The sequence below is a fragment of the Brachionichthys hirsutus genome, chromosome 15, assembly GCF_040956055.1.
Source record: "Brachionichthys hirsutus isolate HB-005 chromosome 15, CSIRO-AGI_Bhir_v1, whole genome shotgun sequence".
Classification (NCBI taxonomy): domain Eukaryota; kingdom Metazoa; phylum Chordata; class Actinopteri; order Lophiiformes; family Brachionichthyidae; genus Brachionichthys; species Brachionichthys hirsutus.
In genome coordinates this window covers 9,205,001-9,223,944 of record NC_090911.1, presented here as the reverse complement: position 1 = coordinate 9,223,944, position 18,944 = coordinate 9,205,001, and the positions used below count along the sequence as shown (strand labels likewise).

The following is an 18,944-nucleotide window of genomic DNA, read 5'->3' as shown; positions in this document are numbered from 1 at the left end:
TCCCCAAATTCAACTGGACAAATGCATTAGCCACAGCACAGACTGAGTCAGACATAACTGTTACTGACAGAAGGTCTGGCATAGTCCAAACAAAAAAGGAGCTTAAGGGGCATAATAGCAAAGCACACTGTACTTTTGCATGAGTGGAAAAGAAAGAAAAGAGACGAGGAGAGGAAAAGCTCATTTTGTTACAGCTGCTTCATTAGGAAAGCATATAACTGTCAGTGTAGATGGGTTTAAAACATATTTTACCTTATTTCCCTCTCAGGACAAAATTGTATGCATAATTTCATTTTATCCAATGTTCATTAGTATGTTAGTTTTTCCTTCATATTGTCCAATTAGAGACGAGGCCCAATTACACACATCATCATTGATTTAGCTTTTTATTGATAAACGTCTGATAAGATTGATTTCTGGAACACTGGGTACATTTTGATTCACCACATCTTTAAATTAAACATATACTTTTTACATAGATAAAAATATAAGATTCTAATCTTGACAGTCTCATTCAGATAAGCATGATAGCGTACTAGTCGACCCATGCTGGTGTCAGCCGGCTCTTACGGTATTGTAGTTCTTCTCAATCTAATGTCTTTCACATTCAGCAGCATCAACACAGGAGCAGAAGAGAATTGCGCCCCACAAATCATCTCATAGGAGTTGCTCCGTTCAATATTTGTCTGCTATAATTGCAGCATGCATGTTTTGTCAAGTATCTCACGTTAACATTAATGAGCACTGGTTGACCTTTATACAGACAAGGAGCCAGGCAGAGCATTTTTTTTGCACAGTCAAACCAACACTCATACGCTCACACAAGAAAAGTTGGGCACACAATTATGGTGCCATGGCTGTGAGAATTAATCTTTGAAAAGCCTTTCGAGCATAGTTCACAAAAACAGGGTACACTAATGGTGGCAGTCCTTTTTATTGTGAGGACGATTTCCAAGTATGTGATCCACTTCTGAGGCAATGCCCGCTGTCATCTTTGGAATTACCTGCAGTGCACGGAGCAAAATAAAGAGCGCACAATCAATGCTGTTTGACCATAGAAACTTCTGTGATTATTCAGTGTTAGGAACGTGTTGAACCTGAATGGCTCCCAGGTTCTCAGTGAGCTGCCTTGCATTGGAGGATCCCAGCAGCACTGAGCTCACTCCCTCATTCCTCAGGCACCAGGCTACAATTCAGGAATTGGAATTCACTTTGATATTCTTTATTGAAAAGTATGCACAGAAGCTAATAAAGTAGGTTTTTATAGGATATTTTCTTTATTCACTTACATATTACATATTGTCCCTTACCTATGGCTAGCTGTGGCAACGTACACCCAAGCTTCTCTGCAATATGAGCCAGGTCCTTTAGCTTGGCTTGCTGTTTCCTTCCATCCTCACTCATTATTTTCTCCCTCAACCACTGATATGGCTAGAGGAGAAATATAAGAGGAATTATTGGTTATAATAATCTGTTTTATTGCTCTCATGGTACTTGTATAAGAATAAACAAATTGTCACACATAGATATGGGTTGAATGGTCAGAAGAAATTACACCTGTACCTTCATTGAGGCCCTGGAGGATTCTGGGACACCGTTCTCATACTTCCCAGTGATGATCCCACAGGCCAAAGGGGACCAAGAGACCACACCAACACCTGGGAAGGAACAAAAAACAACTCAGCAACATGATACAAAATCTCTTGTGGCCACAAATCAATTTTGAATTACAATTCTTGACTTGCCTATTTTATGGTAGAGTTCTGGAAGCTGGGTTTCTACTTTGTCCCGCTGGAAGAAATGATACTCTGCCTGCTCACACACTGGTGGAATTAGATTGAACTGTCTGGCCACAGAGTACGCTTCCTAATTGAATACGGGAAGGGAATATGAACAGGAAACATGTAAAAATGGCAGCCAATATGTCTAAGGATTTCTATCCCCACTGCTGCTTATAGCGTATGGTGCTTCTTCATAAAGTTTTAGCTTGTTTCTGACTCCATTGTCCCTCTTATGATAAAAGGTGGACTGCAATTACCTTAGAAGTCAGGACACAGTTGATAAGCAGATAATGTCCCAATGTAATCTATATCCTTAGACACGCATTTTAATACCTGTCAGTGATGCTTGAACAGCCATCTTTACCATGATTTTTCTTTTTTTTTCTCCCCAAGTATTTAGATTAAGTTGCTCTGAGGTGATAAATCTCACAGAACATTTCTTTTAAAATGTTCATCCAAAATGATAACAGGGACAGACAAAAGAAAAATAAGATACTTTCCATCACTCACCATGATTTCCATGGCAGCCCACCGGGACGTCCCCCAGTACATGGACATCCCCTGATTGATCACATGCGTCATTGCTCTCACTATCTCTGCAAGAACAAAAATATAAAAAAGAGCAGGGAATCAATCAATAATCAGACAAAGGCTGGCGTCACAACGACACTTACTTAGCTTGCGGGAAGGCAATTTTTTTATTTTATGAAAAGAAAGGAATTTGAAAAGGCTTTGGTGAAACTGACACCTTCATGAATCCATGCCGAATTACTCATCTCGTGTGTGAGCAGATATTCATTGCTGGGGTTCATTCGAGTTAATGTGGCAAAATGCTAGGGGATTAGATGAAAAAAACAAAACTCAGTCAACCTTGGCAGAATGTTGCTTGTGCAGTTACACAAATCATACCAAGTTACAACTGTAGGGATTCAAGTCAACCACAATGCCCTTTAGTGGTTTTGTGCAGAAAAGCGCATAGAGCGCAGACCTCTGCCGAGAAGCTCATTCCCCTCATAATTAGATTTACACATTCAAATTGTGAAATACCACAGTGGAATGTAATTTTCTGTTGGTGCAGAAATGGAGATAGACATCACGACTCTCTCCGGATCAATCCTCCACCCCCTTTTTTGTCCACCTACGTTGTACATATTAGGTGTCTTTTTAATTTTTATTTATTGTTATTTTGCATCTGTGGAGTAATTTATTTTTATTTTATTGGTATTGTTAAATGTCGATGATTTATGTACTAAGGACTTTCAACGGAAACAAGACCGCAAGGTTGAAATGCTCCTCTTAGACAGGATGTTTCACTGTACTTGTACTGTAATACATGCTACTGTTTGACTGTACTTGTACTCTAACATACTATCTAATAAATATATTCATCATCATCATCAGACAAAATATTAAGGGGAGGCCGAAAATGAGAGTGAGGAAATGAGACCAGCACATTCTGATTAAAAGGGAAGGATTCCCTTTCATCAGTGCAGCTTTCTCTGTGGGGACAAAATGTGGTGAGAGAGCATGTGAGCGAGTGGCTGGCGCAGGTGTAAGGCCGGAGGAATCACAATGCATCTGCTCTGAAAGGGACGGGGACGGGGACGGGGGGGTTTAAGGACAGACGGAAAAACTGTGAACCAAGTAGAAACCTTGGAGCTCCTGCGATTCAGAAGAGTTTGAGAATATATGAATCAAGGCGGATGGATTGCAACATCCATACTTACCTTACTGGCCAGACCTCACAAGGCTGCAGCGAGTCATCAATTCCAACAACAGAAGCCACACTGATCGTCCTGCTCGCTTTAGGTATCTGGGCAAACACCATCGATGAATGCCCCCCCCCCAATTGGATGAAAGCCCAATGCAGTTTTTCCATTTAGGATTAAGTGGGAGACGTTTTGGCAGTGTTGCTGTAATAATATACCTCATAAATCTGATATATCTGAAGATCGTAATCCGTTAAGTCGAGTAAAGTACAGCCAGCAATAGTTTTGCTGAAGGCAAAACAGGATAAATGGCAGAAACTGGCAGAACCACCAAGCGAATGAATTTATTCCAATAAAGAATATTGTTGCCATAGAAGCACGGAGTAATAATGCAGCACCCATTTGTATGTAAAAGTAAAGTTAAAAACGTTGGTTTGGGACCTAATACGTTTGTTTCTAAGATAGGGCTGCCTTAAGTATATTACTGACCATACAGCGTGACACCGTAAGCACGTGGTCGTTGAAATTCAGACTGGAAAATGTTTTATTGTCCCTCACCCTTTGCCAAATATGATCTGTAGATAAGGAACCGATTGGACAGAGCGGCCCAAAGTTTTTAAAAGACATGGTAGCACAAGGTATATGTGTGGGAAAGACAGCACTGTTGAGGGAATGGAGCGCAAGGAAGGGCTCGTCTCTAGTGGGACCAGCCCAAAAATACACCGGCAGTCCCCCCCCCTGGGGGGTGGGGGGCGAGGTAATCCTGCTTCTGAAGAATCCGGATGGCTGGGAGCGGGTGCAGCTCAGAGAACCAGTGGGAAAGCAATGATCCCGCAGAGACAGATAGAAAAAGATGAGTGAGACGGGGGGGTTAGCCTAAAATAGAGGACTAGAGATGGGGGCGGGATTGTCAGTTCAGTAAAGATGTGTGTGTGTGTGTCATGTGTGTGCGCATGCATTGGAGGGAGACACACATTTCAAACACAAAGCTAAATCCCTATTGAAATCCAAAGGTCACAAGCCAGGATTTCTCACATTCTCATGCTACAGGACAACAGGCATTGTCTCGGTCCAAAGCCCCCCCCCCTCCACCGACACCCACCCCTCCACGAGTCGAGTGGACCATCACTCACCCTCCATCGGAGTGTTGCTGTCAGGCCGGTTGGCAAAAACCACATCCACGTACTCAAGTTGCATCCTCTGGAGGGAGCCATTTAACCCTGGAATGAAAGTCGTCGCCACCGTTGAGCTGTAACTGAAATAGCTTTAGCATAAACACGGCAATAAATATATATTATTTTTTTATGACAATGTGTTTATTGATTTTATACATGACCTTAGTACATACAATTGCGTGCCAGCATTACAATTCACATATCAGAACAATGGGTAGATATACACTGTACACACAAAAACAAACAAGCAAATACACAAAATATATAGAAAAAAACCCAAAAAACAGAGTAAAATAAAAGGGTTAACCTCTACAGACATATAAGACCTTGATTTAAAATGTGTCAAAGAGTTAAGAAAATCAAAAAAGAAAAGAACTGTCCCATCATAACATAATTAAAAAGGTCTACAGCAATAGATGTAATTTAGTCATCTTCCGTGTCTTCTGTTAAATTTTAAATTTACACAAATTCCTTAAAATGGCCCCCACACTTTTTCAAATATTGACAACTTCCCTTTTCTAAAACATGTAATCCGTTCAAGGGGCAACACTATGAGAATTTGCTTCACCCAATGTGCCGGTTTAGGCCTCCTGATTTTTTTTCCAATTCATTGCAATTATTCTCTTTACTTGAAAAAGGCACATATTTATCATTACCTCTGCAGCTGCTAAACACTCACAATATTTTCTGCAGCAAGAAGTTTGCGGTCTTAACACGGAGATAATGATTTGATTCCAAAAGGAGATTCCATATTTTTTTTTTTTGTCTCCTTAGATTAGAATCTAATGACTCGTAAAAAACATCTGTGCACCAACGTGTTCCTTCTGATGAATGAGGTTTCACGGTAAAGCGACCGCAAAGACGGGAGATGCGGTTCAGTCTGATGATGTGTGTGTTTTTTGCGTATCGTTGCAGGAAAAGGACAGTCGGAAGCCATAACGATAATTAAAAGCTCCACTTCATTAAACAGCTCAGTGAGTCGTGCCGGCGAGCATTCACCCAAACAGGAACTGAACACATTTGTACGCCTCTAATTACAGCTGTGTATCTCGTGCTACAGCCGACAGTTGCGTTCTCTTTAGAGATATTATTAATGGTTTAAATCAGCAGAGGGGAACCTGAATAAATAGCAAATATTTGCTATAAATAAATTGCCATGTCTCCTAATCCTATTCAATTCAACCGCAGCCTGATGTTCTAATGCCTGAAGCAAAACCACCAATCAACTGAATGTTAGATGCTAATAGAGCACCATTTCTATCGTATGCCTGTCAACATTTATTATGTCTCTCTTGAGGCATAATAAATGTGGGCGGAGACACTTCAATTAGATCATTATATTTGATTCAAACAAAGACTTTAAGAAGGCTTCAGTGTCAAGAGGAGTTCAACAACTATACGGTCTGGTACAAAGGAGACCGCTGCACCTGTGAGATCCTGTTATGGCTGTTCCATAACTGTCTGTTCTTTTTTGGCAGGTGGAACAACTCAAAGCTTTGAACAGAGATGATCAAGTAAGCAGGTTGCGCTCATTCCTGTCTCTCGTCTTTGTCTCTCATCCTCTACCTTCTCGCCTTAATTGGGAGTGAAACTACACTTTGAGGAGATGATAACAAACAAACGACAAACAAACTATCGTGAGTAGATTGTTCCCATTCCGTTTAAAACGCAGGGGAAAAACAAGACTGAAGACGAGAAGCTGAACTGTCAGAAAGGAGGCCAGAGGAGCGATGGAAAGACAAGCTAAAGTCATGCTTTCACCCCTTGTGTGTGTGTGTGTGTGTGTGTGTGTGCATGGCAGATTAATGCCAGAAGCTTCATCCACCGCCTGCTAATCCCAGATGAGAGTTCTGCTCTCCTGGTGATCGTTCCTTCCACTTATTCCTCCGCTCTCATCGGCTCTCTCAGGAGGAGCTCCCATTACACGGATATTAATTGGAGTCTTGCACCATCATCACGAGGACTTTGCGCTTTTCTCTTGGATCAGTTTTTCCTTTTTTGGAGCCATTAAATACGTCGAACAAATAAAAACCATTGTAACGTTTGCCTGCAGAAATGAACGAATTCATGCATTCTGTGAAAGAGGTTAAAATGATGACACGTAAGATGTGATGAAAAGAGACCGACGTTCTCATTCATCCGTGCCGATACCTGCTACTGATCATTAAATCTGACGCTTCGTAACTGCCGGTAAAATGTCACCCCAACCCATGGAATGACTCGTAGAGTGACTGGTGGCGGGTAACGGTTGGCAGTAAATTCTGATCTCCTCTGTGGCGACGGGGACTACACGCCGTCCGTCGAAACTGGCTTCATCCACTTTGCAGTTTCTGCCCTCCTTCCTACTTTTCTATGCGTAATTCCCCTTGGCTTGTTTGGGGGGGGGGGGGCTGCAGAGGCTGTAGTGAATGTTAATAACCTGCTATAGAGAGCTGAGTCACTACAGGAGATGCTTTGCACTGTGGACCGGATGGCCAGCTCGTTTGGGAACAGGTCGGTGGCATCGGATACTAAGAAAGGCCGTGAGTCTAAAAGGCTAATAGAAGAGAGGAGGGGGGGGGGGGGGGGGGGGCGTTGTTTGTGGCTCAGTGTGGAAAAAAAGACACTTATAAAAAGGGAATAGGCAAAACATCTGACAAGGCTTGATTCTCACGACTTTAAAATGCGGCTGGGCGCACATTCAAAGGGAGGAGGCACAGATGGAGGAGGAGACGGGGAGAGGAAAAGAGATCAAGGTGGGAGATTACGGGGGGGGGGGGGGGGGGGTGACTGCAGGGCACTGACTGATGGGGTGGTGGTGAAGGACAAAGCAGGGGAGCGGAAATCGACGCGTTACCTTCGATGATGTGCTTTCTGTTGAGGCCTCGCTCCGTCTCCGCTCTGCAACAGGAGGGGAGGAAGAAGAGTATGTTGAGGGCATCAACACGACACGCTCGTGAACACAACGGAAACTGAACGAGAGGACTGGAATGCCTGCACAACAAACTACCTCCCGATCACTGGAGAGAAAAACGCCCACGCGATGCTCCACAGCGACAGAGCAAACTGAGCCGAGAGGCTTATGGTCGCCGTGTCGTCTTCACCGACATCCTAGTTACCATGCCGTTTCTCGATTTACTGGGTCAAATCCAGTTTCCAGACAGAGACTAGGTTATCACGCCTATAGAATATAAAGCGCGTGTGACTACTGCCAATTGAGGCGCCACAAGATGGCTGCGGAAAAGCTTTCAATCACGCTGTCGTTTAAAAAACTTTTTTTTTAGCTTGTCTTCCGTGCCCGAGGTTTTTCCAGAATATCTGATCGTGTGTCACAATCTGCAGCAGAAGGGAATGATTGAATGTGCAGCCTTTGATTGGGTGCGACGCCATTAAGCCCACATGTGGATGCACACTTACTTTCCACCCCAGTAGAGCTTCGTGGTGATCACTAGGCTGGATCTCCTGGGAAACGACAGAGAAATAGAGTCCTTGGTGGAGATAATAATAACAGAAGCTCCTTTTCTATGGGCACTAACAAGGCAGCTCCCTCCCTATAAAATCAAGGTCAATAATTGAAATGGATCCAGAGTTGAGGTACAGGCAGGGAGCTGACACAACCTGTGGAGAAGGATGGAACACATCACCGCAGCGTGCATGGCCTATTGATGCCGGAAAGGGATACTCCTGTGGTGCAGACTCAACACACACCCACACACATGCACACACACATACACACACACACACACACAAGCTATTCGTGCGGCACATTTGGAGCTTTATGGAACTTCACTTCACCTCCAGCACTTTTTCTTGATGATGTTTCCCAGGATTATCTCTGCTCTGCAAATAAATCACACACATTGAGACGATGAGATTATGTTTGAAGGTGCCAGAGAATTTAAGCGTGACTTTTATCTATCGGCTGAATGCCTGAATAAGAATAAAGAGTAAACAGTAAAGGATAAATGTCTCGTATGCCTGAAACACGGCAGCAACTTTGAATTGAATATACGTCTTCCCATAAAGTTGTAACGTGTCCCACATTATTCGGTGAAACGGTGTCTTGGGCTGTACTGCAGATTGGATTTGAACATTTCTGGCAGCCTCCAGTGATTTATTAGATTATGTAAATGACTTGGGAGTCGCAGCTACCTTTCCTTTTGTGTCTGCTCAGGGGAGTAATTCTCCGTCGGGGGGGGGGGGGGGGGGGATAAACCTTATTAATGCAGTAGAATTAGATGAATTTCACTCCTATCTTATCTTATCAATCAGAAATGACCCGCAGGTTATAGCCAGTTCATATTCTATACAGGTACGCACTCATCTTCTGAACCTCTGTGCTCCCTGACTTTTACAGTTGTCGTGCATCTCCTGTCGTGTGTGTGTGTCTGTGTGTGTGTGTTTGTGTGGACCCATAATTTGGGGGTAAATCCACCCATTCCTCGTTGGTCATCTTCTCGACAGGTGAGCGTCAGGTTTTCATTGAAGGTTGTGCCTGACGGCTCTCGTAGAGTGTGGATTTTAATACGTTTTACCAACGGATAATTCTTCTTGGGATAGAAACGTGCGTGTCTTCTGGGGAGGAATGGCTTCTGGCTAACATCACTCACTTCCCCCCGGAGTAGACTTCAGCTGTGTCAAACAGGTTGACCCCACTCTCATAGGCGATAGTCATCAGCTGCTCTGCCACCTGAAACAGCCCCCCCCCAAAAAATAAAAAATTCAGTAGATTAGATGAGAAAATATTACCACAAGTCAGGCCAGGAGAATTCCTTGAAGCAGCAGCTGGAGAATAAACCATTGTGCTGCTGTGATGGATGTTACCAGGAGCGTTGCTGACTAACGCTGTTTACTGCTCTATATATTTCACAGACTATTCTGACCTCGTTTCTGTTCATGCAGTTTATGCAGTCGTGCGTGGGAATACAAATGTTGTCACGATGACCCCTTTAACATCCGGTCTGGTGAGTTTGTTTGTGCATCTCGGTTATTCCCAGGGTCATCAGGCCGGGGTGAGCCGATGCCAGTTAAGTGCCCCCCGCCCCCATTTCAAGGCCAGATGAAGGCACTAGAAGAGGTGCTTTATTTCATAACGTGACACTGAGGTATACGCCCAGACAACTTGGCCTTGGTGGAGCTAATGGGGGGGAGCTCACCTACCAGCTGTGACTTTGGGAAACTGACACCCAGACTGATTAATGCGTTTGACTCGCACCCTTTTACACCTGGTCAAAGTAAATCGATCCCGTGAGGAGCTTCAGAAACAGTCGCGGCTGCTTACTGGCTGTACTCGCAGGTGTCTTTAATAATGACAGCCTATGTTTTCTCACGAGCTGCGACGGGCGAATGTTGGATCAGTCAGAAGATCTTACCTCATCAGAGATCTGTGCTCCAAATGTCACCCACGTGCCTGTTAAAGGAAATCTCAAAGTCAATGCCGTGGATTAACGGGAAAGACCTTTGATGTTGACACATTCCTACAGCCGAAGCGGATACGCTGAAACGAAAGATTCACCGTGTGAGTTTCATATGTTTAAACCTTCTATGTGTAACATTTATATGGTTTCAGAAGAGTCTTGAACGCAGAAAAGCAAGAGCGTGTAAGAGAGAATTGGGTAGCACTGGCGTCTTTTTGGATGAAAAAGGATAAATAAAATAAAACATCATATTCATCATGGACTGCAGATCGAAGCTGCTCCAGACTCTTCTATTCCTTCAAACAGCATAAGATGAATTTAGAAAATATTTTTTATTTGCCTCTCAATCCTCTGTTGCATGCTACGTGCTGTCATCGCCCACTAATATGAAATAATGCAGAACCACCTTTTCCAGTCACAGCAGCAGCACGCTGGTGGAGCTTACGCCTGAAGCCGGCAGCAGGCAAGCCGAAAACAAATTCACTCAGATAAAAATGGAACACAATGGCTAGTTTTAAGTGAATTTGTGTTTTCTTGCTCCACACCATGGAGGATAGGAGATGGAAGGCAGGAATTACTGGGTTGCTAGAATGTGCTCTTGCCCCAAGGGAAGGAGGTACATCTTGGGGCCCCTTTGTGTCAGGAGCATCTGGTTCCCGGGCATGCCCAGTACACCTGGGGGTCGGCCTAGAATTCACCGGAGGGATCACATATTCCATCTGGCCTGGGAATACCGTGGAATCCCAAAAAATATGTTGAAAACTGTTACAGGGATGCTTGGAATCTCTACTTTAATGCTCTCAGATGAGAAGAATCTCATCGTCTTTACAGTTAATCTGCAGGCCAGCCACAAAACGCACAGCTTGTTAGCTTAGCATATAGAGTGGCAACAGAGGCAGCTCCCTCTTTAGATAAAATACCCATTCATTCATTATGTGTGTGCATCTATCCACTCACAGAGGCATAAAACGCAGATGACAAAATACAGAGGTGTAAGAATTTGCCTGGAGTTGGCATGCAGAGAGCGAGAGCTCCGAAACAACAAATAACACGGATGCCTCCGTAAACAACAACAACCATAGATAGTTGTTTTTCACGCTTGGCTTTTGTGCTGATTTTTATGCAATATGTTAATTTGAGAGTTCTGTTATCTTTGGACTGGGAGCTTTTCTAGGATTTGAAAATTCCGGGCTTAGTCTTTTTTATTGTTTGTCATATATATATATAAAAAAAACTGCCATAGTTGCATGGTAAGCTTTTTTTTGGGGGGGGGAGGGGCAAAGGTTTGTTCATCACTTCATATTCCTGTAAGCTAAATCTAAGATACAATTAGGACATTGATGATTAATAAACTTAATCAGATGCATTTAAATGTCTCAGCATTACTCAATCATTGCATTGCTGTATCAAGTAAAATGATGTTGCACACATCTCACACACACACACACACACACACACACACACACACACGGTGTATATACACACAAAGTTTTAATAAATGAATAACTCATGTAAAGATAAATATGAGTGTGTGTGTGTGTACACAGGGATATGTGTGATAAATAAGCTTGTGTGTTGGGAGCAGTACTATTGATTAAATATTAAGAGGGAAAACGTGGACGCTCTGCAAACATCTTTTCATTGTCTCTTAATACTCCCATACATTTGAAAGATGCATGTGATTTACAAAAGGGTGAAATAAAAAATAATGGAATCGCTACACTGCTGCATCTTTTGTTCTTTATGTACACAGCTACAGTATTTTATGAAATCATCAGGCATTTGCCTCTGATGCTAATTAAATGTACTCACCGAGCCCCAGACAGGAAACACGCAGCCCAGATTTCCCCAGGTTCCTGTGAAGACAACCAGATGATCATTACCAAAACCATTATTGTTCAGGGCTCGAGATGTCATCAGTCAAATGTGATTGTAATTGCTGTGCTTTTTATTCCGCTGTGGGCAAACAAAGATGTTCAAACCCAAACAAAGGCAGAATCCATAACGTTTTTAGCACCATAGCTTGAGCGACTGAGATGTAATAACACTCCGCGGATCCTCCATTGTGGAATGTACAATGCAAGGAAAAAAATAATCTTTTGTAATTGCAGCGTGCAGATTTTAATAATAGCTTATAGCTTCTGAGGCGTGTTTGAGAGAAGGGGCGCTGAACGCGGGGGTTGCCATTATCACGTCTGCAATCGCTGACAGATTACAGGAAGCGCTGGATGGATTTATCCCTTCATTATGGATTATCTGGAGGAGTTTGAAAAAGAACTGCACGAATCCCATTACTGTTTGTTCTGCGGCTGCTGAAAGTTCGGTTCAATACTCTCTGCTTGTTGCTCTTCGCCAACCTGTCATTCCATTCTCAGTTAGCTCTGACACCCTCTTACATCAGGGATTGCTTCCCCTCCACAGGCGTTTTTACTGTTGTGTTCCCCACATGAGCAGACAAGTGTCCTCCCACAGCCACACAGAGCTGCCTCTTATCACCGTTATCTTATCGCTTATCGCTCCAGACAGCTCCTTGCACATGCCGTCTTTGTTTCCCTGCTTTTTTCCTTCATGCATACCTTTTCTAATTAACTGAGCAGTAGTGCACCTCCTTGATGCATGTCTCCTCCGCAAACCGGCTGTTCTGCAGCAATGTAGAACAAGAGCTTTGATGTGTCATTAGCACCACGGAAGAAATAAACCAAGACATCAGAGTTCTCGTCTGACGATTTGAGGCCAACAATTGTGAAATTGGGCCTTCTGCTCGGGATTGCTGCGATTGGTTCACGAGAACCAGAGTGATGCCAGCAGTCGTATTGTCTTGCCTGACAGCTAAAGGCTCGCACCCCATCAAGATGAAGGTGAACTAATCTGAGCCTGTGCCACCTTAATGTGCCTTAAGCCAATTCAATTAGGTGTTCAACAAGGGGAGGCATCAGTTATTGAGCCCCCCCCCCCCCCTCGAGATCTAGGAGGGAAGACATATAAAAGAAGACTTTAGGAGACTCTGTTAAGTTGTGCATTCTTTGATGCATTACAATGGTGATGATGATGATGATGATGCGATAGCAGAACAAATAGCCAGACGGTAAACACAAACCGTGTGAGGTGCTCTCATATCTGATACTGTGGAGGAGGCTGGATGCCTGGACTGGTATCCTTGAAACAGGAGGGGGGGGGCTTAAATGGAGGTTGCAAGTGTGATTGAGTTTTTAAGGCTAATGAGGGGATGCTCGCTGCTCCATTTTTTCGCGAGTCACACAGCATAAATCAGCCGCTCAATTGCTGCAATTTGTTTTTCCTTGATACTGCTGTCATGTTTACTGTATATCTTGCATCTGTATCTCCACGATAGAGCGGCTCACAGGCTTGCCCAATCTGCAAATAAAGCCGATTACCCTCGGACGACTGCTTTTCAACAAAACCCTCCATGCAGAGTTTGTGCCTCAGAAAGAAAGCCGACATCGAGCGGGCGCTGATGCGGTCTCTCTTATTGTTGGCCATTACTGAGTATTAAGCAGACAGCCTGCTACAGCTCCAGGAGAGTTAAGCTGCAGTAACAACTAATGATTTAGGAGGTAGTAGCAGGTCAATTTGCACCAAAGGAAAGAAAACCAGTTGCCTTACAGTGTGAGAAAATGGATTCCGGTGTGTTACTGATGCAGATGCACACAGTCTATATGTCACACGTATTATTCTCATTAATATCATATTATACAATAAATGCGATAATAGAGGAACAATATGTCTATCCTACACATAGAAAACCTTGCACGCCAGTGAGTGTGGCTCAGCCCCTCATGCTTGGTTGGTACCCAAAAGAAGCCTCAAAGTAAAATGACAATTGAGTCATTTGAAGACGCCCCCTCACACAAAGCTGTCACCATTTATGAACATCCTGCAAGCTGCTGCTGCTGCTGCATGCATTACTTCATATTCTTAGTTCATCTCCATGTGAGATGGAAATATCACACCAACACGGCTGATTCTGTCCAAAGCGCAGAGGGAGCGACTCTTTTGTGGGATTACTTATAGTTTATTTCCTGATACTGGATTGTTCAAATCGATACTTGTGAGCAAATCCTTTGGCTAAGATTGTGAGTAAATAGATTAAACTCCTCGCTCATTGGGGATTTACGAAACCCACGCAGGCCAACATTCATGGGTGAACGGATTAGACAGCCACTTCCTCGGTTCCCACCGTTCTCCTGAATGTCAACCATAATGTTCTTATCAAAAAAACGTGGGGGGGGAGAACTGGTCATAGGTTCTATATTTAACAAGGTCAGGGCCTGCGCCGGTGGGAAGAAAGCAGGGAAGTTAAATCAAGGACTTTGTGGGAAAAAAAAAAGATTAAGAATTAAAGCTGTAGCAGTAATGGGGGGGGAGCACAGATCAAATCTAGACTTTAATTTTCAGCAATAATGGAAGAAGAGAAGAGGATGGAAAGCACGCTGTAAAGAAAGAGAAAGAGAACGAGATGAAGACAGAAACTGAGAGAGAGATGCTGAAATAAATGACTGGGGCTTGCAGGAATGCAAGTTCAAGCCCCAAGTGAAAGCAGATCAAGCAGATAAAGTCTTCTACTCGACACATAAGGGGAAATAAGAAATGACAGCTCACTCCCCAGAGGCCCATGCACGATGTGCATGTGTGTGTTTGTGTGTGTGTGTGTGTGTGTGTGTGAATTAGAGATAGAATTTGGAATCAACTCTCTGCTGTGTAATCCTTCAGAAAACATGTGCATCATTGTGGATTGTTCAAAATGAATGTACACTAATCCCATAGTTGATTCATAAAAATTAAAATATATCGTTGCACCTAGCAGAGCTCTATTTTCTGCACAAACATCTTTCACTTAGAATACTGCGCAATTTACAGTCCTGTAATTCATTTATGCAGTGTTCCTTTGGTGTCATCGCTTCCATGGGGATTGCAGTCTATTTTACAGATTATACTTGAGGATAAAAAGGTAACATTGCAATTACAAACCCATTACCCTTACAGAAAACCATTCCGATTGCGACCTTAAATTGGAATGAGAAGTCCTTACAAAACGTCTTGGCTTTTTAATTGAGATATTGACCTTGTCTGGGCAGGCAGAGGAGATCCCGTCCTGCAACAACTTGGCTTGTATTATCGAGTCTGTGATTACGGTCAAAGACGCCGATGCTTTAAAAGATGTTGCAACATCATTTTCACTGAAGGGGGATGAAGAGTTTTGATGCAGGAAGAAGAAGCAAAGCAGCAACTAGCACTGGATATGCACTACCAAGCATGGTGTCTCTGGGCTGAAGCAGCAGGATGGGTTCCAATCATGCAAGCGTGGTATTCATGTTTGCACAAACGCACCTACAGACACACACACACACACACACGCGCACACACACACAGACAAAGTTCAACTTCAGAGCTTCTCCCAAAAAAACAGACAACCGGAGAAAAAAATATATAATTAAAACTTAGAATTCATCCTGAGCCTCAGGAGCAGAATATCTGTGACCTCATCAGCATTAGCTCTCATGGTAGCGCTAGAATCTTAGCGCTGCAAGATGTGCTCTATGTCCACACTGGTATGCATGAACACACCTGCGCAACAAAAGGTGAACAGGAACCATGTCCTGTCAGCCATAACATCATGCACAATGATGCATTATGAAGCCCATGATGGCAGAGCATAGTGGGATATCAAAACCATTCTCCATGATCGGACGACGACTGGGAACAGACAAGAGTCTATTGCTGTTAGGGAGGTGACAATGCACGACTCATGTTTAAGCAGTTCATCGAGGAGCCGATTCGGAGAAAAAGTAGTTCCGAAGTGAGTCAACAGGCCGGGAATGAGTTCAAGAGAATGCACAGCAGGAAATAAAAAACCCTCAAGTCATACAGAATACTGAACTGGGAGAAAGAGGAGACATCTAAGAGATAAAACAGATGAAAGAACAGGGAGGAGACCAAGAAGTACAAATTGCGTTTGCTGTCATCTTGCTGCATAAAGCCTGGATGACATTCCTCTGGTGGAGGATGCTCTGATGCCCTCTGGGACGGGAGCTCTCCAGAGGAAAGATGAGTCTGTGAAATTGCCTCAGACAGCCAGCGTGACTGCACCAAAAACAAACAGGGGGAATGGCGCAGGGTAGCTGTGCAATAGAACATGACAGGGAAGCTGGGTAGGCTCACCCTTGATCTCCAAGACCCTGTGCTTTTTTGATGCATACGTTGGTTGGGGGGGGGGGAGCTGATGATGCTACAGAGGAAGACTGGAAGTAACAAACACTGAAGAGTCCCAGTCCACCGGAGTTGGAAGAAAAATAACAAGTGAGCGAGCGACAACACAGCTTTTCTACCCAACTTGGAAAGAGCAAAGCGAATACACAAACTCCATTGTAACTTTCATTGCCAAGGACTCGTGCTGGTAGCCGGTAAGTAAAATCCCAGCCTGAGACTTGACCTGGACTTGCAAAAAAAAAAATGACATGAGCGTCTCTGCTCCAGTGACACAAGCCGCTATTAACCTTGAACCGTGGAGTGCATAAAAATACCGATTTATAAATATATATCTAAAAAAAATTTTTTTGTATTCCCTGCATCTTTGATAGAGCTGATTAAATGCTTGACATGAAATAGCAATGAAATAGACTCGTCATCAGCAACTCCCAGGATTCAAGCAGAGGAAATCCATCATCCTTTATCTTATTTAAATGAAACAAGAGAAAAGCGAATCACTTCCATCAGAACTTTAATCGGTTTTAATTTGAGTTATTCCTGAAAGGAAAAGGTTTTTGATTAAAGGGGCTCAGGCTATACTGGCATAGCAGAGTCGTGAATAAACGAAGGAATGACACCCACTTTGGGAGCTCTTTAAGGCCAACAAATCCGTCGTATATGTTTCCTCCAAAACTTTCATGCAGCTCAGATGTGTGCCAAATGAAGCGTGTTTTCTGGCACAGAAAAACACGGCATGGCTGCGTCACACATTCCACACGCTGTCGACACAGCTGTATGTGGAGGAGAGCGTGCCCCCCCCCGCTGGGCGCCGATAAGCCCCGAGTCCAAAAGAAACGACAGAAGGGATATTTTTTTTTCTCCCCCCCCCCCCCCCCATCTGCAGTGCATTTCTGAGTCAGCCAAGCGTCCTTCCCTGAACCTCCTGGACTGTCAAAAGGCCTTCTGCTGCCGAATGCCCATTCCGACCTTTAATCCGGGCAATGAGGGGCTCCCAACCGGGAGCCAGAAATAATCTGCTCCCTTTGTGACGATGACGAGGGTCGCACATTTTGATAAAAATATGTCTGAATGTTGTTTGTAGGCGTTTTGCTTTACGGTCAAAGAACTTCAGAAGGTTGCAACCGGGGGGGGGACACCAAAAGTGGAACCGTACTATATTTAGATCACCATGACAACCAAAATGATGTGATTGGTGGTATTATTAGTGCATGCTTGCTCGCCCACTCTGCACACTCTCTTCTGCATCGCCTTGCTGTGGCTTCAGGTGTTCCCAGTATGAGACTACACTAACAGAGGCTCATGCACATTTTCATCCTGATTAATGTAAAGAGAACATTTGTCTGAACTCAAGAGGAGGAGATTCCCTCCAGTGGACTATTTAGTTTGACGCGTTAAAGTAGGGGGGGATTAGAAAAGAAAGATGGGAGGGAAAGAGAGCGGAGCGGGAAACATAAGGGGGGATGCGACAGATGAAGCTTTCATCCCATATTTATCTCTCTGTGGGGGAAAAAATAGCATTTTGGGGGGATTTGCTGATGTCTTTGAAGAAGCGTTACGACTAATATCCTCCACCTGCTTTTGTAGTGAGCTACAAGGGCGAGCAAATCCTCGTGATGCAAAACCAAAACACACAGCAGATACATTCGAGAAGCCGTGCGCCTATGCTGCGATAGAAACCGGAAAGCAAAGCCATGAAAAAAGCAATAGGGTTAAGTAAATTAACACTTATAACACCGGAGTCAACAAGCTTCTTTGCTGCAACACAGACTAAAGTTTCAGTGTTGTTATGGAAACGAGATGAGACTGTACGATTAGAAGACACTTATCACATTTAGCTGCAACCCAATCTGCTGCTAATTGTCTCTCTTCTGCAAATTGACCCACATGCTCCAGTTTCTGTCTCTCACTCGGTTCCTACTTGTCCCTTTTTTTTGTTCTCTCCATCATCTTTCTATCTCTTCCCATAATCTCTCCCGTCTCTCATTCTCTCGCCCTTTGTCCCTCGACACCCCGGCACGGTAAACGGCGATGCCGCCCATCTCCGGCAGGTTAACATCACTTCAGCCACAACAAGTGCAAGTGCCCAAAGAACATCATCAACTCTGTGCTTCCTGGCGACTAGATTTAAAATCTCAGATCTGAAACTCTGATGCTTCTTTGTCTCACACGCAACCAATTATAAGGATCGGCAGTGTCTAGAGAATCTGCCGATTTCAGCTGAACAAAAAAGACGCCGGCGCAGACACCAACCCACTCATCACCTGCCACTGCTCATACATCATCATTGTCTCCACCGGGACTCTTTGCATCCAGTTATCTCACTCCTCCTCATGTCTCCATTAAACGAAACACACCTCCCTCCCTCCATCGCCATCAGTCTACATACCGGTACTTCATGCCGGTGAGCTTGGCGGTGGATTCCTTCAGGTTGTGGTGGTACCGGTGGGTGAAGGAGCCCAGGCTGCGAGCTATCAGAGCCACGGTGCGGAAGCGAGCCCGGGCCTTGCTGGTGGTGTTGGGACTGGTGGCGTTCTGCTTCTCACCGTTACGAGGGGCCTTCAGCCCGTGGTCCGTGCATGCAAAAGACACCTGCATGACTGGACGCTACGACGAACAAAGCTCTGTTTGTGCCTTTAAATGAGCTTGGGACGCTCA

At 44.1% G+C, this 18,944-nt stretch overlaps 1 protein-coding gene across 1 annotated transcript; it reads right to left on the bottom strand.

The window, feature by feature from the left end:
• Positions 1-914: 914 nt before the first annotated feature.
• kcnab1b (potassium voltage-gated channel subfamily A regulatory beta subunit 1b) lies at positions 915-18,884 on the bottom strand. The gene is made up of 14 exons (XM_068748772.1): positions 18,676-18,884; positions 11,874-11,917; positions 10,017-10,054; positions 9,255-9,334; positions 8,440-8,484; positions 8,062-8,106; positions 7,502-7,545; positions 4,624-4,710; positions 2,292-2,377; positions 1,746-1,866; positions 1,564-1,658; positions 1,311-1,431; positions 1,098-1,186; positions 915-1,004 (listed from the first exon to the last, which is right to left on the bottom strand). Exons 1-14 carry the CDS (start codon positions 18,882-18,884, stop codon positions 915-917), a joined length of 1,194 nt encoding a protein of 397 aa, XP_068604873.1.
• Between the last annotated feature and the right edge of the window lie 60 nt (positions 18,885-18,944).